The sequence below is a fragment of the Urocitellus parryii genome, chromosome 1, assembly GCF_045843805.1.
Source record: "Urocitellus parryii isolate mUroPar1 chromosome 1, mUroPar1.hap1, whole genome shotgun sequence".
NCBI classification, from domain to species: domain Eukaryota; kingdom Metazoa; phylum Chordata; class Mammalia; order Rodentia; family Sciuridae; genus Urocitellus; species Urocitellus parryii.
In genome coordinates this window covers 197,282,148-197,308,807 of record NC_135531.1, presented here as the reverse complement: position 1 = coordinate 197,308,807, position 26,660 = coordinate 197,282,148, and the positions used below count along the sequence as shown (strand labels likewise).

The 26,660-nt window shown below is 34.6% G+C and overlaps 1 protein-coding gene across 1 annotated transcript in view; it reads left to right on the top strand.

Annotated features, from left to right (window-relative positions):
- The window catches only part of Lrp1b (LDL receptor related protein 1B), a 1,492,917-nt gene that overhangs the window by 557,492 nt on the left and 908,765 nt on the right, over positions 1-26,660 (top strand). Inside the window, exon 7 of the mRNA XM_077794359.1 lies at positions 9,298-9,460. Within this exon, the coding sequence (XP_077650485.1) occupies positions 9,298-9,460 (163 nt within the window). The remainder of the gene's footprint in view (positions 1-9,297; positions 9,461-26,660) is intronic.

Below are 26,660 nucleotides of genomic sequence, written 5' to 3'. Positions count from 1 at the left end.
ATATACACATATATAGATAGATATACAGATATATATAGATATATAATTTTTTTCCTATTTGAAGAGTTCTTTTGTAGAATTATACAATAATAAATTGTAACCAAAAAAGTTGGAACACGAGACAATTAACTCTAGAAAAAAGCTAAAAGCTTTTTAAAGAATGACATGTAATATTAAGCTTTCTCACCTACCCGCAAAAATTTATATAGTCCTAATTATTTGAACAATGAATATTAATTTAATTAAAAATTGAGATTGGAGGATAAAGGAAGAGAAAGTATGAATGCAGAAGAGATATAAAGAATAAAAGAATATAAGGAATAAAAAACTAATCTTATATAAATTATACAAATTCTTAAAACTTAAAAATAATAGTAGAAACAGTTGTGTAGAATTATGGAAGTAAATGTATACAATTAAAATAGCTAAAACAATTGGAGGTAAATAAAGAGGGTTGGAATGAAAACTCCTATATTTTACCTTAAGTCTCCTTGAGGTGTTTTACTTTTTATATCATGCACATTTACTGCATGATACAAATAAAAATTATGTTTGAGGCAAAGTAATTTCCTGATTTTATGATGTAATTAGAATAAAACCCGTCATCTTACCATGGATTATATGCCCTTTCCTTCCGATGTCTGCTGTTTCATCCCTAACTCACTCACATTTTAACTATGATATAGCTCCTTCCACCAGGCTCTCCTATTTTAGAATATGGCATTCTCATGTCTGCTTGGTAGGCCCTAGACTCAAATCTGCACATGGCTAGCATTTTCTTGTCATTCTCAGTTCAAATACCAACCCTCTCCAGATGCTTTCTCTGACCACTCACTCTCTCAGTTATCCTGTTTTATTTTCTTCATAACACTAATGCCATCTGACTCTGATATTCTTGAAAATAACATAAGATAAAGGATGCATGTGTAGCATGTGTAGAGGTATCCAAATGCAATAGTTTGGGTATAAAAACCATATATTTTTAAAAAGAAAACAGTAATTTTCAAGAAAGATTGTCTGTCTTTACATTTTTAGTTTCATTTATAAGCATTTCTGGAATGTCCTCTGTGTTCAGCATTACTGCTATACTATGACTAGGTTAATTTAAACAGTTATTGATATAGGTAGTCTAGTTATAGGTCCAGTATAGATACAGGTCTAAAAATGAGATCCAATTGCTGAGAAGTCAACAAAATTTGTCCTTTAAAACTACAGAGATTCAACAACTTAATGAGCTATGTATTACTGCATAACAAAGTATGCCAAATTTATTGGTTTTAAAACAGTAAACATCTATTATCTTGAAATTTCTATTGGTCAGAAATTCAGGAGTGACCCAGTTATGTGGTTCTATTTACAGGGTCTGTTATGAGGCTACGATCACAATGTAGTCCAGGAACACGGGTATCTGGGGCCTTAACTGGACTGCTAGTTTGCCTTCCTGGCTTCTCCTGTCACTGTTGGTAGGATGTTCAGTTTCTTGGAACAAGGACCTCTGCACAGTATCCCATAGCATGGCAGCTGGTCCCGGGGAGAAAAAATGGAAGTTACCATGCCGTTTGTGACTATTACTTCCACTTTATTGTTTCTGTAATATTGTGTTTGATAGAAGGGGAGTCACAAAGTTTAGCCCACACTCAAAAAAAGGATCAATCACTGCCTCTTGAAAGGAGGTGTTTAAAAACATAATCTATGGATATATTTTTAAAACATGAAAGCTACTGAGTGTGTATATTATCATTAATTAACATTTAATTTCTTTACTTAGTTCTGCAGTATTTTCTAGGACACATGGATGTCAAGCTTTCTCAAAGTTGTAAACTAAAGGACAGTCTCTTATTTCTCATTGGGAGGCAACTGATACCTATGCAACACCTACTGGAGGTCATCTTGCTGTGTTCTTGTTGCTTATTTTCTGATTTAACCCACTTAGCCCTTCTTAAATTGAATATTTTGGTTGTTTAAATCAAGAAAATAGCTTTTAAATGTTAGTGTTCTTTTCAAAAATATATTTTAATAAAAAGGCTAAGTTGAATTAATAATATAGTGTCTGCTTTAATTATATTGTAATCAATTTTACTATAATCATACAAGGGACTCTAATCCAATGTTGTTTTAGATAGTTTTTGCTTGATATATAATTTTTTTATAGCTTTGAAAGTTAGTTGAACATATAAAAACTTGGAAGATTTTAACTGAAATCCAAAATCCATATTTTCAGCTTCTCTGAAATAATGAATCATTTTTTCTATCAAAACAAGTAGATGAAGATGAGCCTGACTTGTTAGGTGTATAATTTCTAGCATTTGCCTAGAGTTGATATAGTCCCTATTAGCAACTTTGGGTTATTTATGTTATGTTTTTGATCCTTATGGACTTTTAAGTAGCCATTTGTGGCTAGTTGAAGATCACATATCAAATAGTTAAAGAAGAAATCAAATACTCATATTTGTTGATATATAATTTCCAAAAAGTTAAAAACACAATTTATACAAATATATAATACACATGTATCAAGAATAATACCATTGTAAGCACTAATTTAATCTCTCCTACCTGATGGGAAATGTTTATAATTTACTTATCAATTTATAAAGTAATATCTAAATTCTTAGAGAATGGGCTTAATAATCAATATTAAGTTATAAGTCAATCAAAGATTTATTTCCCAGAAGAATTAGCTAGTTTTGCTGAGCTCTTATTAGACAATGGTCTAGAATGACATTAAAATCACAGATATTCCATTTATATTTTTTCTTTAAGAAGTTGAAGTTTAATTCTCAATAATTTTGAGGCAGGGACCACTCTTTTAAATAATTCTTAAGTACATGTATTGGTTTGCTAGAGCTGTCTTAACGAAACATTGATTGTGGCTAGAATAATGAAAAACAAAAAACATTGTTTTGTACATTTATAGAGGTCAGAAATCCAAGACAAAAATACCCACAAGGTTGAATTCCCCTGAGTACTCTTTTCCCAGTGGTCAGTCACCTTGCCACCTTCTTATATGCCCTGTATAGCCTTTTCCTTGCACATGGATCTCTGGTATCTTCCTGAATGTTCTTATCTTGTCCCATGAGGACACAAGTCAGATTTGATCAGGCATGAAACTAATGACCTCTTTTTAACTTAATCACCTATTTAAAGACCTTATCTTCCAGTAAAATCACATTTTGAGGTTCTGGGGGTTAAGGTTGCAACATAGAAATTTGGGGAGTACAAAGTTTAATCCATAACTGTATATACTGCTTTTTAGTGAATTTAAAATGTTTAAGATCTACATTCACCAACTCTGGCAATTAATTACTTGCTTTATGGCATAATAAAAAATCTGACATATCAGTCAATTTTGAAATATAAGAATTCATTAATTTTTCTTGTTATTTTTCCCTTGAATTTTATTTCGATTAATTTCCACTGAATACAACTTTAAGTTGTTAAATCTGATGAATAATTTTTTTAATATTGCTAATTATTTCTTACATTTATATAGTTCTTTCCAGGTTTTGAAATACTTTCAGTATTCCTTTATATATTATCTTACTTTTTTGCCAATATGCATATTAGACTAAATTTTAATTTAGAAGGTGAGTGGTCCATATTTTCAAATGTTTTAAAAATGAAAAACAAAATCTCAATAACTTTTGGTAATTAAGAAATTCTGAGTGACCAAAGGAACAGTCATTTCAAAGAAACAAGGAGCAAAATCCAGGGGACCTTTGGTTGAAGAAAGAATAAAAAGCAACTAGGAAAATGCATTAACAGAAAGACATTTAAAACTCTGTTCTGGGGCTGGGAGTGTGGCTCAAGCGGTAGCATGCTCGCCTGGCATGCGTGTGGCCCGGGTTCAGTCCTCAGCACCACAAACAAACAAAGATGTTGTGTCCGCTGAAAACTAAAAAATAATAAATATTAAAATTCTCTTTCTCTCTCTCTCTCTCTCTCTCTCTCTCTCTCTCCTTTCTCTCTCTCTCTCTCTCTCTCTCTCTCTCTCTCTAAAAAAAAAAAACCTCTGTTCTAGTAATAGTAAAGTACTAGCAAATATTAAGTTTTTTGTTTTAGCAACATCATAAAATGATTATGGTTATCTTCAATAATCTCCTAAGAATTTTGTTATATTTCAGCAAATAAAGATGAAATAATCAATATGTTGTCTAGAAGAGTCATCTGTCTCCTACAATGCTCAGATCACTTCCAAAATTCTTGATATAGAAAAATAATTCAGACATATAAAAATCTTCAATGCCATGCTGATGAGAATAAAAGCTTATGCTTTGGGAAGTATTCAGTGGTGTTCCCAGAAGCAGCTCTAAAACCACCTTGGAGGGAAGAGCCTAGATCATAAGCTCCCTACTCCAGAAATAGTCAAATTGATAGAAAAATAGGTTTTATATAAAGACAGCTTTAAAGGAAGTTGGAAGAAATTTGTTTCAAAAGTTCCATCTCTGAAATTCCTGAAATTGAGCAAAATTTTATAGGAAGAAGCAGCAGCTGCAGGTTAGTAAAACAAAAGTTGGGAAATGGACATATACAGATTTAGTTAGCCTGTGTTAGGCCAGGACAGGGGCCATCTTCGCTCCATCTTTTTTAGTGCCTGTTAAGGTAGTGGGTAGAAAGCTAAAGCCCTTTAGCTTTCTTCTCTCAGCAGAAGTTGCTGTTAATTCAAGAGGGGAGGGGACAGATTCAGTCTGTTTCAATTATTGTTAAATTTGTCCAAATCTATCTATCTATCTATATCCACTTATATCTACCTACCTGCCTGCCTATGTTTCTGTTGGAGGGATCAAGGAGGGATAATATATATCATCAACCATCACAAGAGTCATAGTGTTTTTTAATAGTAAAAGACAAGTTAATAAGAGGAAAGCAAAGTAATTTTATTTAATCAAAATTTTCCATGAGAAAACTGTATATGTATATACTTCATTTATTCATGAGGAGTGGACCCTCCATGTAGGAAAGTGATTGGACAAAAAGGGCATGATACAATGGTAATAGTTTGAGGAGAGAATCCAGCAAGGCTTACTCCTTCATGTAGAGCCAGGACTACTCTGGAATAAAGGTCTTACCACCTATTGACAGTAATATGGGTAAGAAAATTTCTTTATGACCAGATCCTCCAGCAAAAACTGGGAGAAGTTTAGAATATTTAATCTAGGTATTATGTCTTACTTTGGGGAAAAGAATTTCTGGTTTCTCTGCTCCTCCTTGGAAAAGAGAAATTGTAGTTTCTATGGTTCATTTTTGGAAAGAGGGAAAAAGAATAAAGAGGGCAGGAGAAATGTGAAGAGATTTTGCTTCTGATGCCTTCTAATCTCCTTGGTTCACAGTACACCAGATTTTGAAGTATCATTTTCTGAGCACCAACATTATCTGTATCTGTTTATTTTCTTGGCTTGCTTGCTTGAACTCTATGTCTAATTGCCTAATCTTTCCAATCTTAATACAAATTACATTAAAGACAGAAACTTCAACTGTAAGAAAAAGAAACAAAACCAATTCCCCACGATTTACTAAGTGTTTGACTAATTAATCTCTTCAGTGAGACCTCACTGCTCTCACTGCTTCAAATGTGGACTGCTGTTAAGGATACCTATTGTTTTAGTAGCAGAGAATCTTTCTGAAATGATAAAGAATTGAAAGAAGGTAGGAATGCTGTCAAACAGCTCTTTTGTCTGAAATTACAATTGCTCAGACTAAAGCAACTGCAGGCTCAGCATGAGGGATGGGGCCTTGAATGTACAATGGCACATACTTGACCTAAACCCAAGGTTTTGAAATGGCATTTAAAGCAGTGAGTTCTGAGCCCTTGCTGATATAATAATGTAAAAAGATTCACAAGCAAAACAAAGCATGCTTTTCCAACTTTTGAGGAGACAAATAATTCAGACTTTTAAAAATCCTGATTGCTGAGTTGGCTGATAAAAATCTCCTTGCAGTTTGGGTAACATTTAAATATTTATGTTTTCATAAAAAGCTACATAATTCAGGAATGAAAGTATAATAGATGACCTAAAAAATCTGTATCCAATGAATTGCAATATTTGCTTTCTGCTTATCCTTATAGGACATGACAGAAAGTCCCACAAAGTTGCCACTTTCTCTACCTTGTTTTGACAGTATACCATTATGAATGGTAATGCTGGCATATATGATTATGTTTGTCTCTCTGTTGAGAGATCATTGTTCACTGAAGCAGCATGTTACTGAGGAAATATTTTGAGGCTGAGAGTAGGAAAAATGTTTAGATTCAGATTAAAGAAGTTCACTCTTCCAGAGGGCGGGGGGGGGGAATTCTGTACCCATCTTTGTTTCTCCAGCTGGTATCATGCAAATTTGACTAAAAAGGATAGAGAAACATGTTTATGTAGTGTAAGCTTTATGTGATAGGGGAGTCTTTGTAAGAAATGAAAACCTGCTAAAATGACTAGATGTGAGTATATTTATACTAGGTTCGATGAAGCATAAAAAGTCACAGAAAAACATGGTGGGACATGGGTGTGAGGTAAGGATAATCAACTGGGATAAATTTAGCAAGGTCTGCTTAGTCGAATTCTTCTCAGTGTCCTTTTGACTTTGGGATTAAGGGTGTTGCTCTCCATTGGGAGTAGGGATGCTATCTCTCACATGAGGTTTTTATGACCTGCTTCAGCGGGCAGAAGGGAGATCAGAGAGCCTTTCTTATACTTGCTGTTTCTCAGCTTCATTCAGCTTAAAATATTCAGTATTCCAATGTGCCCAATGTTAGAAAAGGCTGTTATGAATTCTGTCATTCTCTTTAGTCAATTAAGGTCTATACAGAATCCAAGCAAGGAAATATCAAAGTGTTAGCAGGGATTACACTTGTCTCTCTACTCTTGTGTTCTCACATGAGATTTCAAGCAAGACAAAAGACATAGTAAATGTATAACAAAGTGTATATTAGGAAGGAAAGAGGAAACATTTTCAAAAAGGAGAGTGTGTTGTCTCAAAGAGGTGATTGACAACCTTCTTCTTTGTATCCCAGCTTCTACTGAGGTTTCATGAAAAGTCTTTGAAGAATCCTGTCCAAGCACCACCTCCTTGAATGACCGCTGGATAATATTAGATACCTAAATCCCTACTGCTCAGGTTTCTCTCCATAAGTACCCAAGAAACACCCATGGTGGAGGCAGAGTGTGGAGAAAATTTACAATTACAGGAAGAGTAAAATAATCTGTTAAAGATCTAAAGATCCATGTATACTGGTAGTTCTAATTGGAACTTGTTCTTACAGATTTTGTAGTTTGTAGGCTTTGCTTTTAATTGTTTTGTTTCCCTGAGATTTAGAATCGTTGGTCTATGTAAAGGTCACAGATGGCCCTTTTTATCCTGGCTGGTCCTAAGTCAGGGTAATTTGTGTTTCATTCTATATAGAGAGACTTTGCACATGTATTCCTTAACCCCAATAACCCAAGTTGCTTATCATAAGTTGTAATATATTCTATTCATTTAAGCTTGAGAAAGGCCAGAATTGTCTTGGGTAAATTGCTTAAAAAAACAAAATGAAACAAACATACAAACAAACAAAAAAAACGTGTAGAGAGCTAGCATAGGTTTAGTCAATCGAATTATTCCCTTGGCTTCATGTTCCTTCCACTCATGTCTATTGCCTATCAAAAGTATATAGAAGCTTCTCCTTATCCTCAGTTTTGATTTCTATGGTTTCCACTACTTATGGTTAGTTGTGGTCATCAGAGTAGAAAAGATAGAGAGAGAAAGGAGGAAAGAGACCATGATAACACATTTACATAAATGCAATATAAAATTTCATTGCAATATTTTATTATAATTGCTATATTTTATTATTGCTTTTCTTACTATGCTTAATTTATTTTTTATTTATTCTAATTTGTTATATGACAGAAGAGTGCCTTTCAATTCATATTACACATCTAGAGCACAATTTTTCAAGTCTCTGGTTATACACAAAGTAGAGTCACATCATTCATGTCTTCATATATGTACTTAGAATAATGATGTCCATCACATTGCTATGCTTAATTTATAAATAAAATTTATTATAAGTGTGTATATATGGGAAAAATACAGTGTGCCTAGAGTTTTGGTACTACTAATAGTTTCTGTCATCTACTAAGTGTTCCCAAATATATATCTTATGAATAGGGAGGGACTACTACAATTTTTAAAAATCAAAAGCATGGCATTCATAAAAAATAATGAACATGGGCCAGAAATGGATATATGGCATTATTGAAGGAACCAGACCAGTATTGCTGGTCTAATAGCATTACTGAAATTGGATATCAATAGCAGTTTAAAGAATAATGTTTATATGAAATTTATAAGTTAGATAAAAATTGCTTAATGTCTCATGAGGTAATAAAATCATATTCTTTTGGGTTCTTCTTTTTTTTTTTTTTTTTTTTTTTACCAGTTAACTATCAACAAATTAACATGTACTTTCACAGCGTATAAGTTTGATCAAGTAAACAATGCTCAAATCAAACAGGTACATTATTTGAGAGCTGTGCTATATTTTTTATTAATTTTAATTTCAATTTGAATTTAAATTGAAATTGAAATTAAAAAAAATATAATACATTAAAGATTCCATTTCTCAGTCATAGTAGCCACATGTTAAATGCTCAATAGACATGTGTGATAGCACCTACTTCATTAAACAGTGTGGATATGGGATATTCCATTCATCTCTTCCAGAGAAGTCATCCTTGACCAGGTCTTTTTCACAGTGCATAAATAAGTATATCATTTGAAGAAACTGTCACTCCTTCTTTTTCTTTATTTACAAGTTTTTCATACTTTTTGTAAATAAATATTTTATAGCTTTGTCTTCTCACATTCTCCATGTGTTTCTTTTTATGTTTTTAAGAAATATGGATCTGAAAACTAGGATTTGCCTTAAGTTCATAAAAATTATTTACTTCTCGTATCACTATAGATTTTATTTCACAAATAAACCATTGAACCTGTTGTGTTCATTAGATTAAATATACTAGTTGGACAAATGCAAAAAGTAAAGTTTATATTTTAAAAACCTGTATTCAGAAATTCCTTTTTCCATTTGAGTGGCCTATCTCCAATGTTTAGATAATGAGAAGTTATGAAGAAGCAATCATTATTTTATATAATCAAGTCACTCATTTTGGCATAGCAAGAGATTTTCTTTGTAATTTCTTACCATAAAAGTTCCTGTACTTTTGAAATGTCCTCTGTGATGGCAGACATATGTACTCTTGGGCTTATGATGCTAGATATGCTCCTATGATTCAATGTTTTTATGTATATGTTTTTCAGATGTGGAACAAATGGCGATTGATTGGCTCACCAGAAATCTCTATTTTGTGGACCATGTCAGTGACCGGATCTTTGTTTGTAATTATAATGGGTCTGTGTGTGTCACCCTGATTGATCTGGAGCTTCATAATCCTAAGGCAATAGCAGTAGATCCAATAGCAGGGTAAGAAATTCTTCTTTATCATGTTTGGTCTGTGAAAGTTTCCCCTGAGAAAAAAATGATCAAAGTCTCACAAGAGTTGTGGAGAATGATAAGACTACAGGCGCAAAATTTTAAAAGAAAATTGTTGATTTTTCACATCTGTATTGCAGGAAGGAAAAGAAAGCTATAAGTCACAATTCAGAAGCTGGGAATACCGTTTTCTTCGCAGATCAATATTACAGGCCTAACCTAAGACACACACAACCTTCTAACCTCCTATGAATTGCTTTATCACCAGACAGGAGCCTCAGGATAGTTTTAGGTTAAAGAGATGAGCCATGTTGAGACTTAGCAAAGGACCTTGTAGTTAGCAAGTTTCACAAATTAGTTAGCAAGTTTCACAAATGCTATTCGAAAGGTGTACTGTTAACACACTTAGGTTCAGCATGACATTTAGCATTTATAAAAGGAGCACAATATACTTTCGCCTGTATTACTGAAGCAATAAGGATATTTTTATTTCATAGTATAACTTTTTTTTCTATAATGATGGATATGTACACCCAATATTATTATGCAGTTATTATGCATCAGAATCCATCTTCATTTTACTTAAAGTTTTTTTTTTTTAATTTTCAAATTAGTTTATTGGTTAAAAAGAAGGCCTTATACTCTATGACCTTCTATTAGATAATAGACTCATTAATCCTTTTTAATATTTCACTATTCATCAAAATACAGTCCTAAAGTGTTTAACTTCCCATCAACTTTGTTCTTAATGGTAGAATGGTAGAAAGTCAAATCAATAGAGAAATTATGCCTTTATTTTACAGACATACTGTTATATTTAGAGGTGAGGAACAAAAAGGTTTGGAGTCCATTAACTTCCGTTTTTCCGTCAGTCAGAATTAGACAGGGATTCCGTCCAGCAAATGACATTGTCTGCCACTCTAATTGGAGGAATCGTTATTTTTGAAGATGTAAATTATAGCAAAGATTTTTTAAAAAACTGAACTTTTTATTCTTGTTATTGTTTTAAATGTCCTCAGGCAGTTCAGGCTGAAATGTCTGATGGAACATATCGTAAACTGCCATAAGCCTCCATTCAATAAATGGGAAAATATTTACTGAAGAAACAGCTGTCATCCATATGTGGACTTTTGTCACTCTTTACTTAAAGTCTGATTGAATATTAAGATGCATCATCACAATGGTTCTGATTTTGACAAGAACAGCTTGCACGTTGAGAACTTTGCTAGGGAGGCTGTATAATATAATTCTTGAATGTAGCTCTATTTGTATTTGTGGCAGATGGTTACTTGACTGCAGCGATGCTTCAAAAGACATTAGTAAAAGAAGTTGTATTTAAACTGATTTGTTTGGGTGGTTGGATAAGGGTAGTAAGAAAGAATTGGAAATTTACAAATGTGTTAACAACATTCTTTTGGCATCCCATTTAGAGATATATTTGCTTGCATGTTTTTCCCAGGATGTACTAACTGAATTTCAAATTAGTCTTTAGACAGTTTTGCCTGTCCAAAATGTTAAGAGGTAAAGCTACTGTGCTTCTCCTCTTTATAGTACTACTCTTAACAGTTCTGGTTTTTGAAAGCAAAGATCTAGAGATCCCTTCCAAATAAAACTGCCAATCTGAAATATATGTGAACGTCATCTCTCTCTATGAGCAACATATTTTATGTTTTCAGGTTTCCTATTTCTCCCTGTCTTTATGTGAAATAACTATATTTTGTCATTTTTGTCAACGAAATTAGGAGTAGAAAACCCCCACATTGTTTGCACTTATTCTCCACTGGATTCCTTTGGGCCTAGTAACTGTTTAAATGTAATTTTGTCATGTATCATTTATCACAATAGGTTCTTTGGAATTTTTTGTTTGCTATATCTCTCTAGCACAGTTTTTCAATCACGAAGTGTAGATATCAGAGAAGCATAAGCTCTGCTCTTTTAAAATATAGGTCTGTGTGCAATAGAATACTTTCAGCTATATTCTACTATTTTCTTGATGGAAATTTGGCTAAGATTAATGTGATGCTATCTAGGAAAGTAACAGTTTTTGTTTTGTTTTGTTTTGTTTTGTTTAGCTTTCCTTTAACTTGGGCTTGCTTCAGAGTAATGCGGTCAGTTTGGATAGAATACACCCACAATAACTACCAAAGGGGAAATGTCCCAGCACTAAAACTTCTCCTACCATTTTCTAATTGTGCAAGGTGACATACACACCCTGCCTGTTTATCACTTGTCTGCCGAACTTCAGTTTAAAAATATCAGAATGCACTGATCATCTGACCTAACTCTCAGCTTGACTTTAATAGGTTTGCCAATGGAAGGAGATTTGCCTCACTTCCCAAAAGACTGCATTGAAATAATAACATTCATTTAACCATATTTTTAACTTGACTTTTCTTAACCTTGTATTTCCTTTGTTATGTTATAGAATGATCATTATTATCTTTCTAAATGTCTTCTTTGCTTTTAGTTCATTCCAGTTTAGATAGTGAGTACAATTTTTCTTTGGGCTGTTATTCTGTCTTGACCCAGGCTCTAATCCAATTTGGTCAAGAAGGGTTTGTTTGTTTGTTTAGTGAAACTTGTTTGTATATTTTCTTAAATTTTCAGATGTTGATGTTGACTCATTAATTCGGGCTATTTTTTCTGGAGGTAGTTATTGAGATTTTCTTCCTCTTTTCAAAGTGTTTGCAATATTTCCTTACAATGGCTCCTTGAAAATTTTTCAGAAATACTTTCTATGAAATCATTGTTGTTGGAAGGTGGCATAAAGATAGTCCAACCAGCAACAAAACTATTGTTTCTGTCTTTTTCATGGTTAAGAGCTTGATACTAGCATCATTCTCCCTGAAATCAAATTTTGACTTCACCAGCTACAAATTGTGTGATGCTTCTTTGGACCTTTGTTTTCTCACCACCAAAATGTGAATAATGATTCACAGCCTGCAGGGCTTTGGAAGGATTAAAAAAGGTCAAACCCTTGAAACGTTTTAATACTTCCTCAGTTGTAGACTATGAAAGTGTTTTTCCTCCATGTTGTTTCAAGTAAGTACTAATATTTTTGATAGTTATGACACCATTATGAGTAGAGTGATGAGACTAATGTCTTACCCCATCAGTGATAACCACATTTCATCTCCTTTCCCTTCCTCCTACAAGCTTTCTAAAGGTTTATTTTATATAGTCCAAATTTAGCATATAATAAAGTAATGGAGAAGAGGAGAGTAAATAAGAAAAAAATAAATGAAGGTATAGCCTAGAAATGAAGATGAAATTTGTATAGGGTGTTGGAGGAGAGAAGTACATGGCCACTGTGGGTATGAGCAGACAGGAGAGCAAGGACCTCTCTTGTCTAAGGCTAGGTTCATGCCTGAGACATCTATAAAAAATAAAAATAATAAAACAAGACATTAGGAGAAGAAGAACAAACAAATATATTTATTTTCAAGTTTTACATGACACAAGAGGCTTCAGAAATGAAACCCCAACGAAACAAGGAAATGTGTATTTTTATGCTAAATTTAATGAAGAAGTGGGTGGTTGTAGAGAAGTCTGGGCAAAAGGGGTGAGATCCAGGGGTCATAAACAGGTAGGGGTGATTTAGCAAGCCTGTTTGCCTGATTGTAGATGTCTCTGTATTTTCAGAGATACAGGTGTTCCTTTCTTCCCGGTGCAGTGTGGGCACCTCTGACATGAAAGCCTTAGGACCTGATTAGAACAAGATATATTCCTTGTTTTTATGATTATGTCAAAATGAATTCTACTGACAAGTATAACTAAATAGAACCAATAGAAACAAAAAGAAAGAAAGAAAACAAGCCTTAGGACCTTTGTCAGAACAAACTCAGAGAATTTATGTTTGGCCTGCTCTAAGGGAAAAGGGTTAAAGAAGGTGACTAAGTCACCTGCCTGTTTGTTTCTGCTGTTTTCTCAATTACTAACATGCCATCTTTCAGAATAGCAGGGACTGAACCCCACCAAAGAGTGATGAGAGTAACCAAACAAACACTATTTTAACAATTCAGTTTGTAACATACACATTTGGATGAACTTCAATATTTTTCAAAAGATACAGGTAAAGAATAAAATTTCTTCATAGTTACATTTGTCTGTTGAACTACATTTTTGAATACGACATTGCTTCAATAGTAAACTATGTAGTATCTGGGTCCAATGAAGGTTGTGACTATAGTCAAGAGTGGTGCTCAACATGAATCTGGTTCTAAGATGTAGCCCTCAGCTTTCCATTAAATTAAAACCCTCACACTGGACTTGAGACAAGAGTGCCTTTGACCATGAATATAAAATTGTTATAATAATACTGAAAGAAAGGGCACTGTTATGCTCGAATTCCGGACCCCCCAAAGACCACCAGAGACCAAGATCAATGTAAGCAGCAAAGAGGTGTTCATTGAGAGCTAGCTCAGTCCTTTGTGCACACACAGCAACTGGTGACATGATGCTGAGAGGCCCTAAGGCCAGGGTTTGCAGCAGTTTTATATACTCTTTGGGGAAGGCAGGGACTTCACATACATCATAGCATCTCTTAGCAAATCATCACACACTGAGGGAAAATCATAAAACAACTCTAAAACATGAATAGCACATTCACTTGCGGGAACAAGTTGGGTAAGGGTGATTGGTTAGTATAAGAGGGGGATTCTTCTGAACTGATTGGTTAAAGCCACTAGGGGAGTATGTGCTAAACTACATGGTTTCCCAACTTGTTATCAACCACCATAAACTACTGGAAGAGTCATTTGGCATCCCGGTTATTTTCCCTGTCTCATGCTGATTGGTGGTTGCTAGGGGGTTGCTATGGGTCCTTACCTAGTCTGACTGAGTGAGGGACACCTGGCTCCGCAGATCTCTACTGTTATTTGTAGATAAACAGTTCAGCAGGGTGGGTATGTGCCTAGGAGTGCTCTGTGGGTCTTTCCAAGGACAAGGGTCATGCCCCCTTCCTTGGACAGGCTTTGCTCTAAGGTAGAGGTTGGTTTCTCAGGCCCAAGTAATCATAAGCCAGATAATTATTAGGAAAGCAGAGTAAAATTAAATAGATATTTTGATGAAGATTTTGAAGGCAGAGTTGAAAAATTCAGAGAAATATATTTTGGGGGGACTTGTTATAGATCTCAGTTTCAATTAAATTTATGTGAGAAGGCTAAATTGAGGGAGGGAGGAAATTCCCCCATGTTAAGTAAAACAATAGAAAGTTAATGTTTTCCAAGTATAACACACATACCTTTGTTCTATGCAGGACAGAATTTGACTTGCATAAAGTGGAAGATTTATTTGTGAGTCTGTGAACCCCCATGGATAGGAGGAAAGTGCATTCATTGTCTTTGTTTTCTAAAAGAGGAGGCTATCTTCCAGGAGAGTGAAGCTCAACCCTCAGAAGCTGAATTCATAGGGGAGTAACTGGCAGTATTTAATAGTTAAAAGACCTTTTCCCATCACCCTCCTGCATCTCCTCTGTTGGTGAAACTAATCATGGTTATGGAATTAAAGATAAAAATCAAAGTGAACAGCAAACAAGGAGCAGGTCTGACTGATGAAATTCTCCTCTGAGATGCTGTTTAAATGTACGAAGCTGGAAAATGAAGCAGAATTGTCTATGGTATAGGAAAAGCATTTAACAGGGAGATGTTTAGGGAAGATAGCAGTTTTCTCACCTGTATGGTGGCTCTCAGACCAACCTATAACCGAAAGTTCGGTCCTTGTCCCCAATGCCAATTAATGCCAATTTAATAATGAGGACATGGTTTTTGAGAAAAAGGAAAATGATGGTTTATTGCTTTGCTAGCAAAGGAGAAACACAGGGGACTCCTGTTCCAAAGGCTATGACTGTGCCCTTCAGGAAGGACAGGGATGAGGGAGGGAGTATTAAAGGAATTCTTCACATTCCAGGTGTGCTCTGGTAGGGAGTCCCAGGGCTCCCAGTTGGTGTGTTAAAATTCACTTGTTAATTTGGGAGATATTCACTTCCTAGATCCTTAGCAGGCATCTCCTCCTTGTAGTGGGTATGTTCAAGGGTAGTTAACTAGGGGAAAAGGGAACACTGTCTCTCTAATCTTGTTGGGGTGGGGGAGGGGGAGAAGAGAGAAAAAACTTTTTTTTTTTTTAATAAACTTTAGAGTCATGAGGTCTATATTCAGAAGGTGAAGGGACCACTTTTACAAAACCAGGTTCCAAGTTGAAAACTTTGCTTACAAAATTACTTGCACTATGAAATAAGTAGAATTGTTAGAGTTATTTTGCTTTTAAACTTTTCAGCCTATATTGTGGGAAAATTAGGCCCTCACATAGTGCCTCCAACCACCAATAACTGCCTTCGGAGTCAAGGACTGAGATGGTTCCAGAATTTCCATGCACTTGACAATTGAGAAACATCTAAAGACAAGAACTGTTTTTTTTTTTTTTTCCTCAAGGAGGAGGTTATTTTTGAGCACAGTGGGCTCATCTACAGTTAATAACTTATCTAATCTTTTCAAATTCTTAGTTAACGTTTTGACAGGTTGCAAATTGTGAGTTCTCATTTTTTTAGGAAAAAAAAAACATATGTCCATCAGCAAGCTTAAAAAAAAATAAACTTGATTTCTTAGCCTTCTTTATCACATACATACAGCTGGGTTTCCAAAAGCAGGGACACTTTCTCATTGTTTAAGGATGGGTGCTTTTCTTTTCTTAAATTGACACTTAATAATTGCACCTGTTTGTGTGGTAGTGTTATATTTTTCATACATATACACAGGGTGTACTGGTCACATCAGGGTATTAGCATACCCATCATATCATCTCAAGCATTTATGATTTCCTTGTTTTGAGAACATTCAAAATCCTATTTCTAGATATTTTGAAATATATAGTGTTATTAAACATAGTGACTGCTATCTTCCCTGAACATCTTCCTGTTAGAACACTAGAATTTATTTCTCTTAATTATAACTCTATATCCACTAACCAAACATTGCATAACCACCTAACCCCACCCTTCTCAGCCCCTGGTGTATTGGCACCCCCTTTCTCCACAGAAAAGTAAGTCTTAGCTAGGCTTCTCCAAAAATCTTCACCATGGATAATTTTAGGACTGTCAGCAAAAGAGTCTCTGCAAAAGAGTTCAAGGTAGATAAACTTCCAATTTTCGTGTTGCCCTGTTTTACTTACTTTGGCCACTGGCTGGGAAGAAATCAGCACTCCAGGTGCTGGACACCCCCTTACTAGTTTTTCACAAACATGTACCCAGTATAGTAGTTTGTAGAAATGTGTAAACAAGGTCTCTGGCCTTGAGCTGGGGCTTCACAGAGATGTCTACATTTCTAAGATAAGTTACCAACTGGGCTCCATAGTAACAGCTGGCAGAGGAGGAAAGAAAGGGGAAAAGCAGCTCTTCCCTTCTCAGGTGTTGTCCTTGAAGAGTTAACTTGCCCAGAACAGTGGGGAAAAAAAAAAAAAAAAAAAACTGCTTTATGTGAACTTCTGCAGACTGGGAACTTCTGAGCCCCTCCCCTTACATGCTGGGTATAAAATTCTGAAACTATCTGAACTCGGGGTTCAGGGGGTTGATTGATTACAGTAAAAGCTGTGCCCTCTGAACCTGGCTACAGCCAAATAAAACTGTTTTTTGCTATCTTTGGTGCCTTGTCTAATCTGTCCCTACAACACTGATAACCATTATTCTCCTGTCTACCTTTGTAAGATAAACTTTTAAAGTGGAAAGATGGTATGTGTCTTTCTATGACTGGTTTGTTTCACTTAACATGGTATCCTCTAGTCTCATAAGCTTATCCATGTTGTCATAGATAACAAAATTTCAGCTTTTTATACTTGAATAACATTTCTTAGTTTGTATGTGTATGCCTACATGTATATACACACATATCTGTGTATATATGTATAATTTACAATACATATGTATATATGAATTTATGATGGAAACTTAGATGCTCCCATATCTTGAATATTACAAATAGTGCCAAGCAAACCCAGGAATAAAGATATCTTTTTGATAATATAATGCAAAAACATTTCTACTTGTTCTCATTGTTATTATCTTTGTGTTTCTTTTCACTGTATAAGTTTTTATGTGTATTAAGTTTGTCTCTATATTACTGAGTTTACAATTTTGTTCCTCCTAACTATACTCAGTATCTTCCTAGCCCTCTTTTTAATCACTACTATAAAAAAAAAAAATATTCTTCTCTGAATTTCCACTCTGATTAATGCTGTTGATGCAAGTAGGTCAAGTAATAGAAAAATAACTGAATAGAGCTTAAAGAAGGAATTTATCATCTTAGAAAGTCTAGATTTAAGACAATCCCAGGGTTGATTACTTCACTGACTTAATATTATTGTTAAATACTTGAGCTCTTCCTATCCCTTTACTCTGGGATGTGATCTTCAGTATATATATATATATATATATATATATATATATATACATATATATATATATATATATTTTTTTTCCCCCCAGGCTATGGCCCTATAGACCTAAGAAGTCTGCTGACCTTCTAGCGATGATCCTATGTAGCACCACTAAAAAATAGTCATTTTTTCTCCTTTGGCATGGAAAAGCTTCCAGAGTAACCATCTCCTGTTTCTTAGTAAAAACTGGGGAGCATGTCCACACAAATGAGCCAGATCAGATTGTTTTCATCATTATCGGATAAAGTACAAACAGACATGGAAATGAAATTGGGGCTGGGTGCTTGCATGAAGAAAGGAAAATGAATTCAGGGACTGACGTCATCAATTACAACTACTGCTTTATGTCCAGCTCTTCCTCTTAAGCATTGACTGGTCTCATTTCACTTAGTTTTTTTTCTCATTTCACTCAATAAACCTATTTGAATGTGGACAATTTTTTTGTTTGTTTGTTTCAGATCCTCATTTCCAGTTCTGGGAGATTTCTTCCTTTTCTTTTTAATTACTGTCATTTAGAGTCTTTGGGAGGAATATTTTTCTTACCTTTTTTTCAAGGCAAGTGATACTTTTTTTCTGTAATATGTTATGCAACACTGAGAAGAGGGTGAGGTAAGAGCATTCTGGATAGCAACCTTAGCATCCCTATTTTTATCTTTAAAGACATAGTTTATGAAACGGATGGGTTGTTTTTATTCTGTCAGATTCTCCAAAGATTTTGGAAGCTAAATGTACATTTCTAAACCACTGGGGTAGTAGTAAGTAAATTATTGTTTCACTTGTGAAATAATTCTCAAGTGGCTGAAGAAAACTTCCCTACTCTCTGCCAGAGAATAGCTGATGTACTAAAAGACTTGGTGCCAATATTAGAAAAGAAAGTTTTTATATTTTTCAAGAAGTTTAAAATTATTTCTAACTGTTCCCTACATGGAGTCCATGAGAACAAGAAATAAGTATGTGACGGTGGCACTGCTTTTGAAAGTATTGGAAAAATTTTCCTGTATCAATCAGGTATGATCAGGATAGATATCAAAGATGAAATGTTATGAATATTCTCCAGTGGTTCTAAGAATATTATAAAAAGATTATACATGAAATATCAAATATTACAATTAGGAGATCTTGTTATTATAGTACACTAAATCACACAATAAAAAAAATACAGTGATTTATTTAAAATTTCTGAGGTAAATAATGTATGATGCACAAAATTTTATTTTCAAACACTGAATCTTTGTTTAAAAACCCCACAGGGAAAGAACAGACATTAAAACATTAAAATAAGTGCATGGCACCATTCTGCCTGTTTCCACTCTTTAATATACTAAATAACTTTTGAGATTTGTTGTAGGACATACAGCCACGTTCAACCAGGAAAGGAGGAGGACAACTGAAATCAGTATTTAGCTTCTGTGCTGAGTTCTTTTGTTCTGACTGCTGACACTTGCAGGATATTAAACTGAATTTGATATTTTCCCCTAGTCAGACTCTTAGAGGTTTAACTAGGGAGAAATTGCCCTAGCTCAGGATGCATGTTTTCTAACGTACAGTGGTTTTTACTCAAAATTTTCTTTTAGCCGTATGTTTAAAGAAAGTCATATGTTGACAGTATTGGCTTTTTTTGGTGGGTGTGAGATAACTGTGGCAGGCAGTGAGATAACTGTCTTTGTAAGCAACTAGAGTAAAAATTGTGTAAAAAAACTATTGACTAATAGTAAAAACACTATTGACTATGGTAAAATATGGCCTAATAACATCTTAAAATAATTTTATCTTTTGTGGGAAATAAAACTAATAATATTTGCATCTGATCTTTTTAATAATAATTGAAGATAATGATTAGAGCCTTATCAATAACTGATCTATTCAATAAATGCCAACATTTTCTAAATTTGACTTAGCATAATGTAAAATGAAATTAAAAGCAACATAAAAATAAGATATACCTCACTTCTGGTAGCCTCCAGTCTAGTTCCCAAAATGGAATGTTCTTTTCTTTTGGTACCAGGTAGCTTAAGCACTGAGCAACATCCGTAGCCTGTTTTATGTTTTATTTTGAGACTGAGTCTTTCTAGGTTACCTAGGACTTTGCTAAATAATGAGGCTGACTTTGAACTTGTGGTTCTGTTGCCTTAGCATCCTAAATTGTTGGGATTTCAGGCAAGCACCACCACACCCAAAGTTCTCTCCATTTTGTAGTTCTAGAAAATTTTTGGTCCATGGTATATTCTGTTCTCAACTAACAGAAGGGGGAAGGTAATGAAGATATATAGATACAGCTAAATGCAAAGAAACTGGGCAAGTTTGGCATTTGGATAGGCAGTTACTTGCTCTAAGAGTCTGACTAGGGGAAAATATTAAATTCAGTTTAATATATCGCAAGTGTCAGCAGTCAGAACAAAAGAACTCAGCACAGAAGCTAAATACTTGCCGGGGGATGACGAATAACTTGTGTATGTGGATACAGCAGGAGTAGGAGCCGTTTATTGTAGGACAACAGAGTTATTTATACATTTTGCACAGCTTATCTTAATTAGCATAAACTAGATACATCAGTCAACCAATAAGGAATCTCTACACTTAATAGCTCACTTTTGTTACTTCTCAAACCACTCCCTCTGGCATTTTGCCAGGCACCATCCAGACTTGTTTATGAACTCTAACATTCCCCTGGCAAAATACCAGGTGTTATTTTGACTTGTTTACAGACCTTAACAAATACTGATTTCATTTGTCCTCCTCCTTTCCTGGTTGAACATGGCTGTATGTCCTACAACAAATCTCAAAAGTTATTTTGTATATTAAAGAGTGGAAACAGGCAGAATGGTGCCAAGTACTTATTTTAATGTTTTAATGTCTGTCCTCTAAGCAAGGAAAGAAAACACCTCTTATTAAAAAATGAAAGATTTAGAGATGCATGGTAGTAATTGGTCTAGAGCCAGGCCCAGAACCAGATGCATGTCTAGGTCCAGGAAAGGTCCAGACTCAATTCACTGGTCCAGGCCCAGAATACAAAGTGAAGACCCCCTACTTTGGAGGTTGGGAACTCACTTGATGAACTCATTCTTTTCTTTTCAAAGTATCCCTTTGCCCATGGTTCTGCTTTACCAAGCTTCTACCTGAAGTGTCTTTGTAATCTGTTGTGCTCTACAGTACAGTACGTCTGAAGTTGGCAGGGAGAAATATCCTGCCCCTGGGGCTCTACATATTTCATGAACTATTTCTTGTCCTTTCAACTTTTAAGGCTTGAAAAGACAAAAAAAAATTGAAAGTTAGGCTCACATCTTCTGTGTGGATTGTTTTTAGATTAGTCAGAATCCCATGATCTGGAGGTAGGTTCAGTTTCTCCTGAGTCATGCAGGCTTTGGTGGTGGTAAGGAATAGGAAATAATAGATATCTGAGCATAATGAAGTTGCTGTTAGGAAAAAGAATTGGAAAAGGCAAAGCTAATTTCAGTGAAAACAGAAGAGAAATGGGTGGGATCAACGTCGTGGGAATATTTGCTGTGGAATATGAACTCCTTCAGCACAAAATTGCATTCTTTGCTGATGGATATTTCGGGGTTCTTTATCAAAGCTCTGCAAATACTAGATAAGTATGGTAATAGTGGCAACAATGATGATGATGACAAAGACGGCAGTGACAACTTCATCAATTACAACAGTGAAGGTGATGCTCACCTCAACAAAGCAATCACTGGAGCTCTCTGGGTATCAAGTGTGTTTCTGAATTTGAAGCATGCTAAATTTGTACACAAATCCCTAGTTTATTCCATAGGGAACAATATTCAAAGATCACTGGTGACTTCCCAATATAGAAGGTGTAGACACAGATGATTGAATATAAGGGAAAGATTAGTTACAAAATAAAACTACCTGATGGAAATTCAGCCTCCTTTACATCATCTTGCTCATAAAATATTTATATGTTCCTATTATTCAAAGTCGGGTTGTCCCCAAATAGGTCAAGCAGACCAATGATGCATAAATTCAAAGGTGCTTCATAGAGAACATTTTTCAGTCATGCCTGATTTGTTAAGGTCTATATTTGTAACATTGTTACATGTATAATATCTCATTTATCTGCTGATCTAATGCTTCACGATTTAAAAAACAATTTTGTACATTCGTTATCATCAAGATTAATAATAGTCAATATCAATACCTCATACAACTTGTTTTATAATCTAAGGGGGATTAAATACTCTGTGACTAAAAATGAAACCCCTTTTTTTCTCCCAAATATAACACTGATATTCATTTTAACCAGTTGTATTATGAGTAAATTTAAAGGACTAAAGACCCTTGCCTTAAGTACCCGTAATTGATAATATTTTTTATGACATCTCAGCTATCGCATTTTCTGGGAAGTAGTCTTATTAAAGGTTTGAATTAGGACAGATATTCCTTTCTGTCTTTGTCATGAGAATATTGCTGTAATTCACACTGTAGAAGTATATGAAAGGTAGAGAAAGAGTATCATCATGCATTTCTTCAAGGAACATCCTCTCCTGCTTCCTTCTCTGGATATAGTGAGAGTGAATTCTTCACCTGAGGTTCAGAATGAGATGGCTAGGCTGTGTGAGCCAAATTCATGATAGATGCAATGTTATTGCTCATGTATGGTCTCAAGTATCCCAGTGCCTCTCCTCATCGTATCATCCTTTATCCAAACTCTAGAATGTTTCATTCATTGATATGGAAAAAAAAAAAAGGAGTCAGTGAACTGGTTTTGAGTTTTACAGCTTCATTTCCTGTACTTTTTACTACTTCAGAATTCGAACTTACTTTTTTGATAGGACTCATTCTCTCTCTCTTTTTCTTTTTAGTACAGCTTTAGTTATGCATAGTAGTTGGGTTCATTGCTACATGCATGGCCCATTTTCTTTCAAAAAGAACCAGAGAGAAAAAAAAAAAGAAAAGGAATACAATGAAGAAAAATATTATTGTTTACTTTGAACCAGTCATCATTCTAAGCAGTTTTTTTGCTTTAATCCATTTACTCTTCATTGTATCTTGTGAGGAATATAGTACTATTATCCCATTTTATTGATAAGACTTGGAGAGGTGAGATTACCTGCCTAAGGTTAAAAGAGCTACTAAGTAAGGATTTGGACTTAAGCAGTATCATACCACAGCCTACATCCTAACCCACTGCACGATTCCCACAATGAGCCATTCATCTAGAAGCCTGGGTACCAACCCTGAGGAACATGGTATTTGATATTATGTAATATGAGGATTTTATACCCTAATGTGGGGCAGCTTCAAGTTTATAAAAGATGCATGAAGATTCATAGAACTAACATAAATTGTTGCAGAATAGTTAAAAGAAGAAGTTACATGAGATTTTTGAAAAAGAAAAAACTATAGAAGAAGTAAAAGAAAAGTAAGTTGTTTCTGGAAGTAGAATAGTGAAGGAGAAAGGGATAAGCAGAGGAGTACAGAGAACTTTTAAAGTGCCAAAATGTTTCTGTTGTGGTTCTGTAATGATGACCACATGTCACTATGTATTTGTCAAAACATGAAGAGAGAACCCTGCCATAAACTGTGGACTTTAATTATAATGCATCAGTATGGGTTCATTAAATGTAGCCTGTGTAACACAATAATGCAAGGTGTCAATGGAGGAGAAAACTGTGCGAAAGAGAGAACATGTATGAGGCTTCTATATTATCTGTCCAGTTTTCTTTTTTAAAAAATTTTTTTGTATTTGTTTATTTTTATGGGATGCTGAAGATCGAACCCAATGCCTCACATGTGCAAGGTAAGCGCTCTGCCACTGAGCTACAGCCCCAGCCTTCTGTCCAGTTTTCTATAAAGCTGAAACTACAATAAAAATAGCCAAAAATGTTATAAACCTGCTATTGTTTAAAAAGGAAAAGAATAGCAACGTGAGTGATCACATGACCATAATTGTGGATCAGTCAGGAAACAAATAACTTATTTCAGAATAATTGTGTCTCTTCTGCTTTCTTGCTAATATCCAGGAATTCTATGATCTCACTCAATCACAATCAAATTCCATATTTTTTTCTATGATCTGTACATCCACTAAGCTGTAACTACTAGATAAGCCTAAGTCTCTTTCTGGATTTAGCAATGTCTTAAATAGAAAAAAAAAAAAAAAACAGCTTTGGAAAGCACCATTAACATTCCTCCAACTCTAGATGGGGCAAAGGGGAGGGACGGGAAGGGAGGGAGCATGGGGGTAGGAAAGAGGGTGGAATGAGATGGACATCATTACCCTAAGTACATGTACTAATACACAAATGGTGTGACTTTACTTTGTATACAACCAGAGATGGAAAAATTGAGTTCTATGTATGTAATATGAATTGTAATGCATTCTGCTGTCATATATAACAAACTAGAATACATTTTTTTTAAAAGAAAAGCACGATTAGCATTTTTATGGCCACAGGTGTTCAATTTAAAAGTGTTTGAGTAGTTTCCCTAAACACATAACTTATAAGAACACAGGAAAGAAATATCCCCCTCCATTTCTTACTGTGGTTGTAGTAATGGGCTCTATTTTCCCATGCCCAGTTAGCCCTTGTTAGTAAGCTGGCATTCAAAGGGAACATTTACTCTCCATTTTAAACACAAAGCAGCTTATAATGGCTTTGAAAAAAGGAAGTGGGTAAATATTGCCATTTCTTGTGGCGTGGAATGTAGATTTATTTTCTGCACTTTTGCTCACCATTGAAAACACAGTTTGAAGAGAAGGAAATAGCTTTGAAAACTGAGAGGTCAATGGACCCATAACTGCTTTTTCCACACAGCAAAAGCTCAACCGGAGACCTGGCCAGCAACAAGAGCAGAATAAGAGAAATCAGAGTAATGACATAGTTATAGAATGAGAGAAAGCAGAGTAATGATATAGTTATCGTGTTCTAGTCAAAAGTACATACTAATTGATTCACTTGTGCAGAAGAAAATGTTTCTTCAATTGTCATTTTCTAGGGTTGATACTTTGATCGCCTCAAAAATGCTTATTATCATAGCTACCATTTCAGGATCATTGGGATTACTAAGTCCTTATACTTCTTCCTAAGAAAACAAGATTTAGGAAACCCAACTTTGGAAGAGAAGATGTGAATTCACACCATGAAACAGTATTGATATATTCAGTTCCATAGCCATAGCAGGATGTAAACTTATTCACAGATGTCACTTTGGAACTCTCTAATGAAGAGTTGGTATAAGCAGGAACAAAAATCCATTATGAATAGAATATTATTCACTTCTTTAGCCAGAAGGTAACAGTTTCTCTGGGTTCATTTTTTGTTTTTCTTTCCCCACATAGTGAAAGGAGTGGTACCTCTTTTGTGCCAACTTGTCTCCAAGTCCTCTCTCTATTTTCACCTTGAATCTTATTGATATTGCTTATTCCTATAAAATTTTATTGATGCAATCTTAAACTTTTGTCCTTAGAAAGAACAAGGTTGCTTTCCTACCATATAACTGTAATTCTGTTGCTGTGGCCCTGTAGCGCAGCACCTGCCTGCTACTGTACTATGCAATGCAAGGTCAAGGATCCTGCGGTTCTCCTCAAGCAGTTGACTTTAGTGATTTCTGGCTGTGATGGAAAACAACTCAATAAAGAGTTTGGGGGAAACTACCAGTGATTTTGTATGAGTGGGAGCAACCAAAAAATTTTCAAGACTGATTAATAATTGGGAAAGAGGTTTGCTATTATTTGCTTATATATTCCCATCTTTAATATCCAACTTTGCCTAAGTAAGGGTATTAATGACAAAATGACATTGAGCATGTTTGTTCTTTTGACTGCTAGCAGATTTTGCATCTATTCTGTCTGCCATGCTCTTTTGTATTCTCTTTGCTTTTGTAATAGATCTAATCTTCACTAAAGCCCATAAAGTATGCATTATTTATTATACTCATTATACAAATCAAGAAACTGAGGTGGGAAGAGACAAAGCACTTTATATGTGTCACAAAGTTACCAAGTATATGAAGATCAATACTTCAATTCAGGAACCCTCTCTGTAGAGTTCTTGATTAGTTTTGAACTTTCAGACAGTAGAAATCTAATTAAAATGAGAATATGAAAAAGAAGTTACTATTTTGGAACATAGCCTTATCATTGTTATTAACATTACTACTAGTTATTGCAACTATTTTCTCTCATGGCCTCAATTTGAATTGTCAAGTTTTGACTATAATTTTCACATCTAGATTTTAAACAACAATGATGACTGAATGTCTGTTTAATAGTTCACTATTTTTCACAATGGACTTTCCTAAAATAAGTAACTGACTCATTTTCTCCATAGTTATAATAGAGGCCAGGGATTCCTGTTTTAGCAGATGGAGAACAATCTTTTTTAATGCATATCATTTGCAATAGATACAAGCTGTCAGATAACTTCTGGTAAAACAGGATGCTGAATCAGACATTTATTTTTAGTGACAACTGATGATGCATAGACTATCCTACTGAGATGAGAAAATTCCGTGTTACTTGACTCTACAGATAAACATGCTGAAGTATTCTTTGTCATTTTTCATTTTAGATTTCTGCTTTAGTCTCCTTATTGTAACCTAATTCTTATCACTTCTTTCTTAGTAACTTGTTTATAGTCACCAAACTACCATACTTTCCTTTTTAATAGTTATAACTCATTTTTTATTCTATTTTTTTGAGAATCCTCTGGTACATAGCAGTTATAAATAGTTGTATCATAGTTTTCATCCTGTGCTCTAGAATCCAGCAGAATTAGGTTTGAATCCCAGCACAGACATT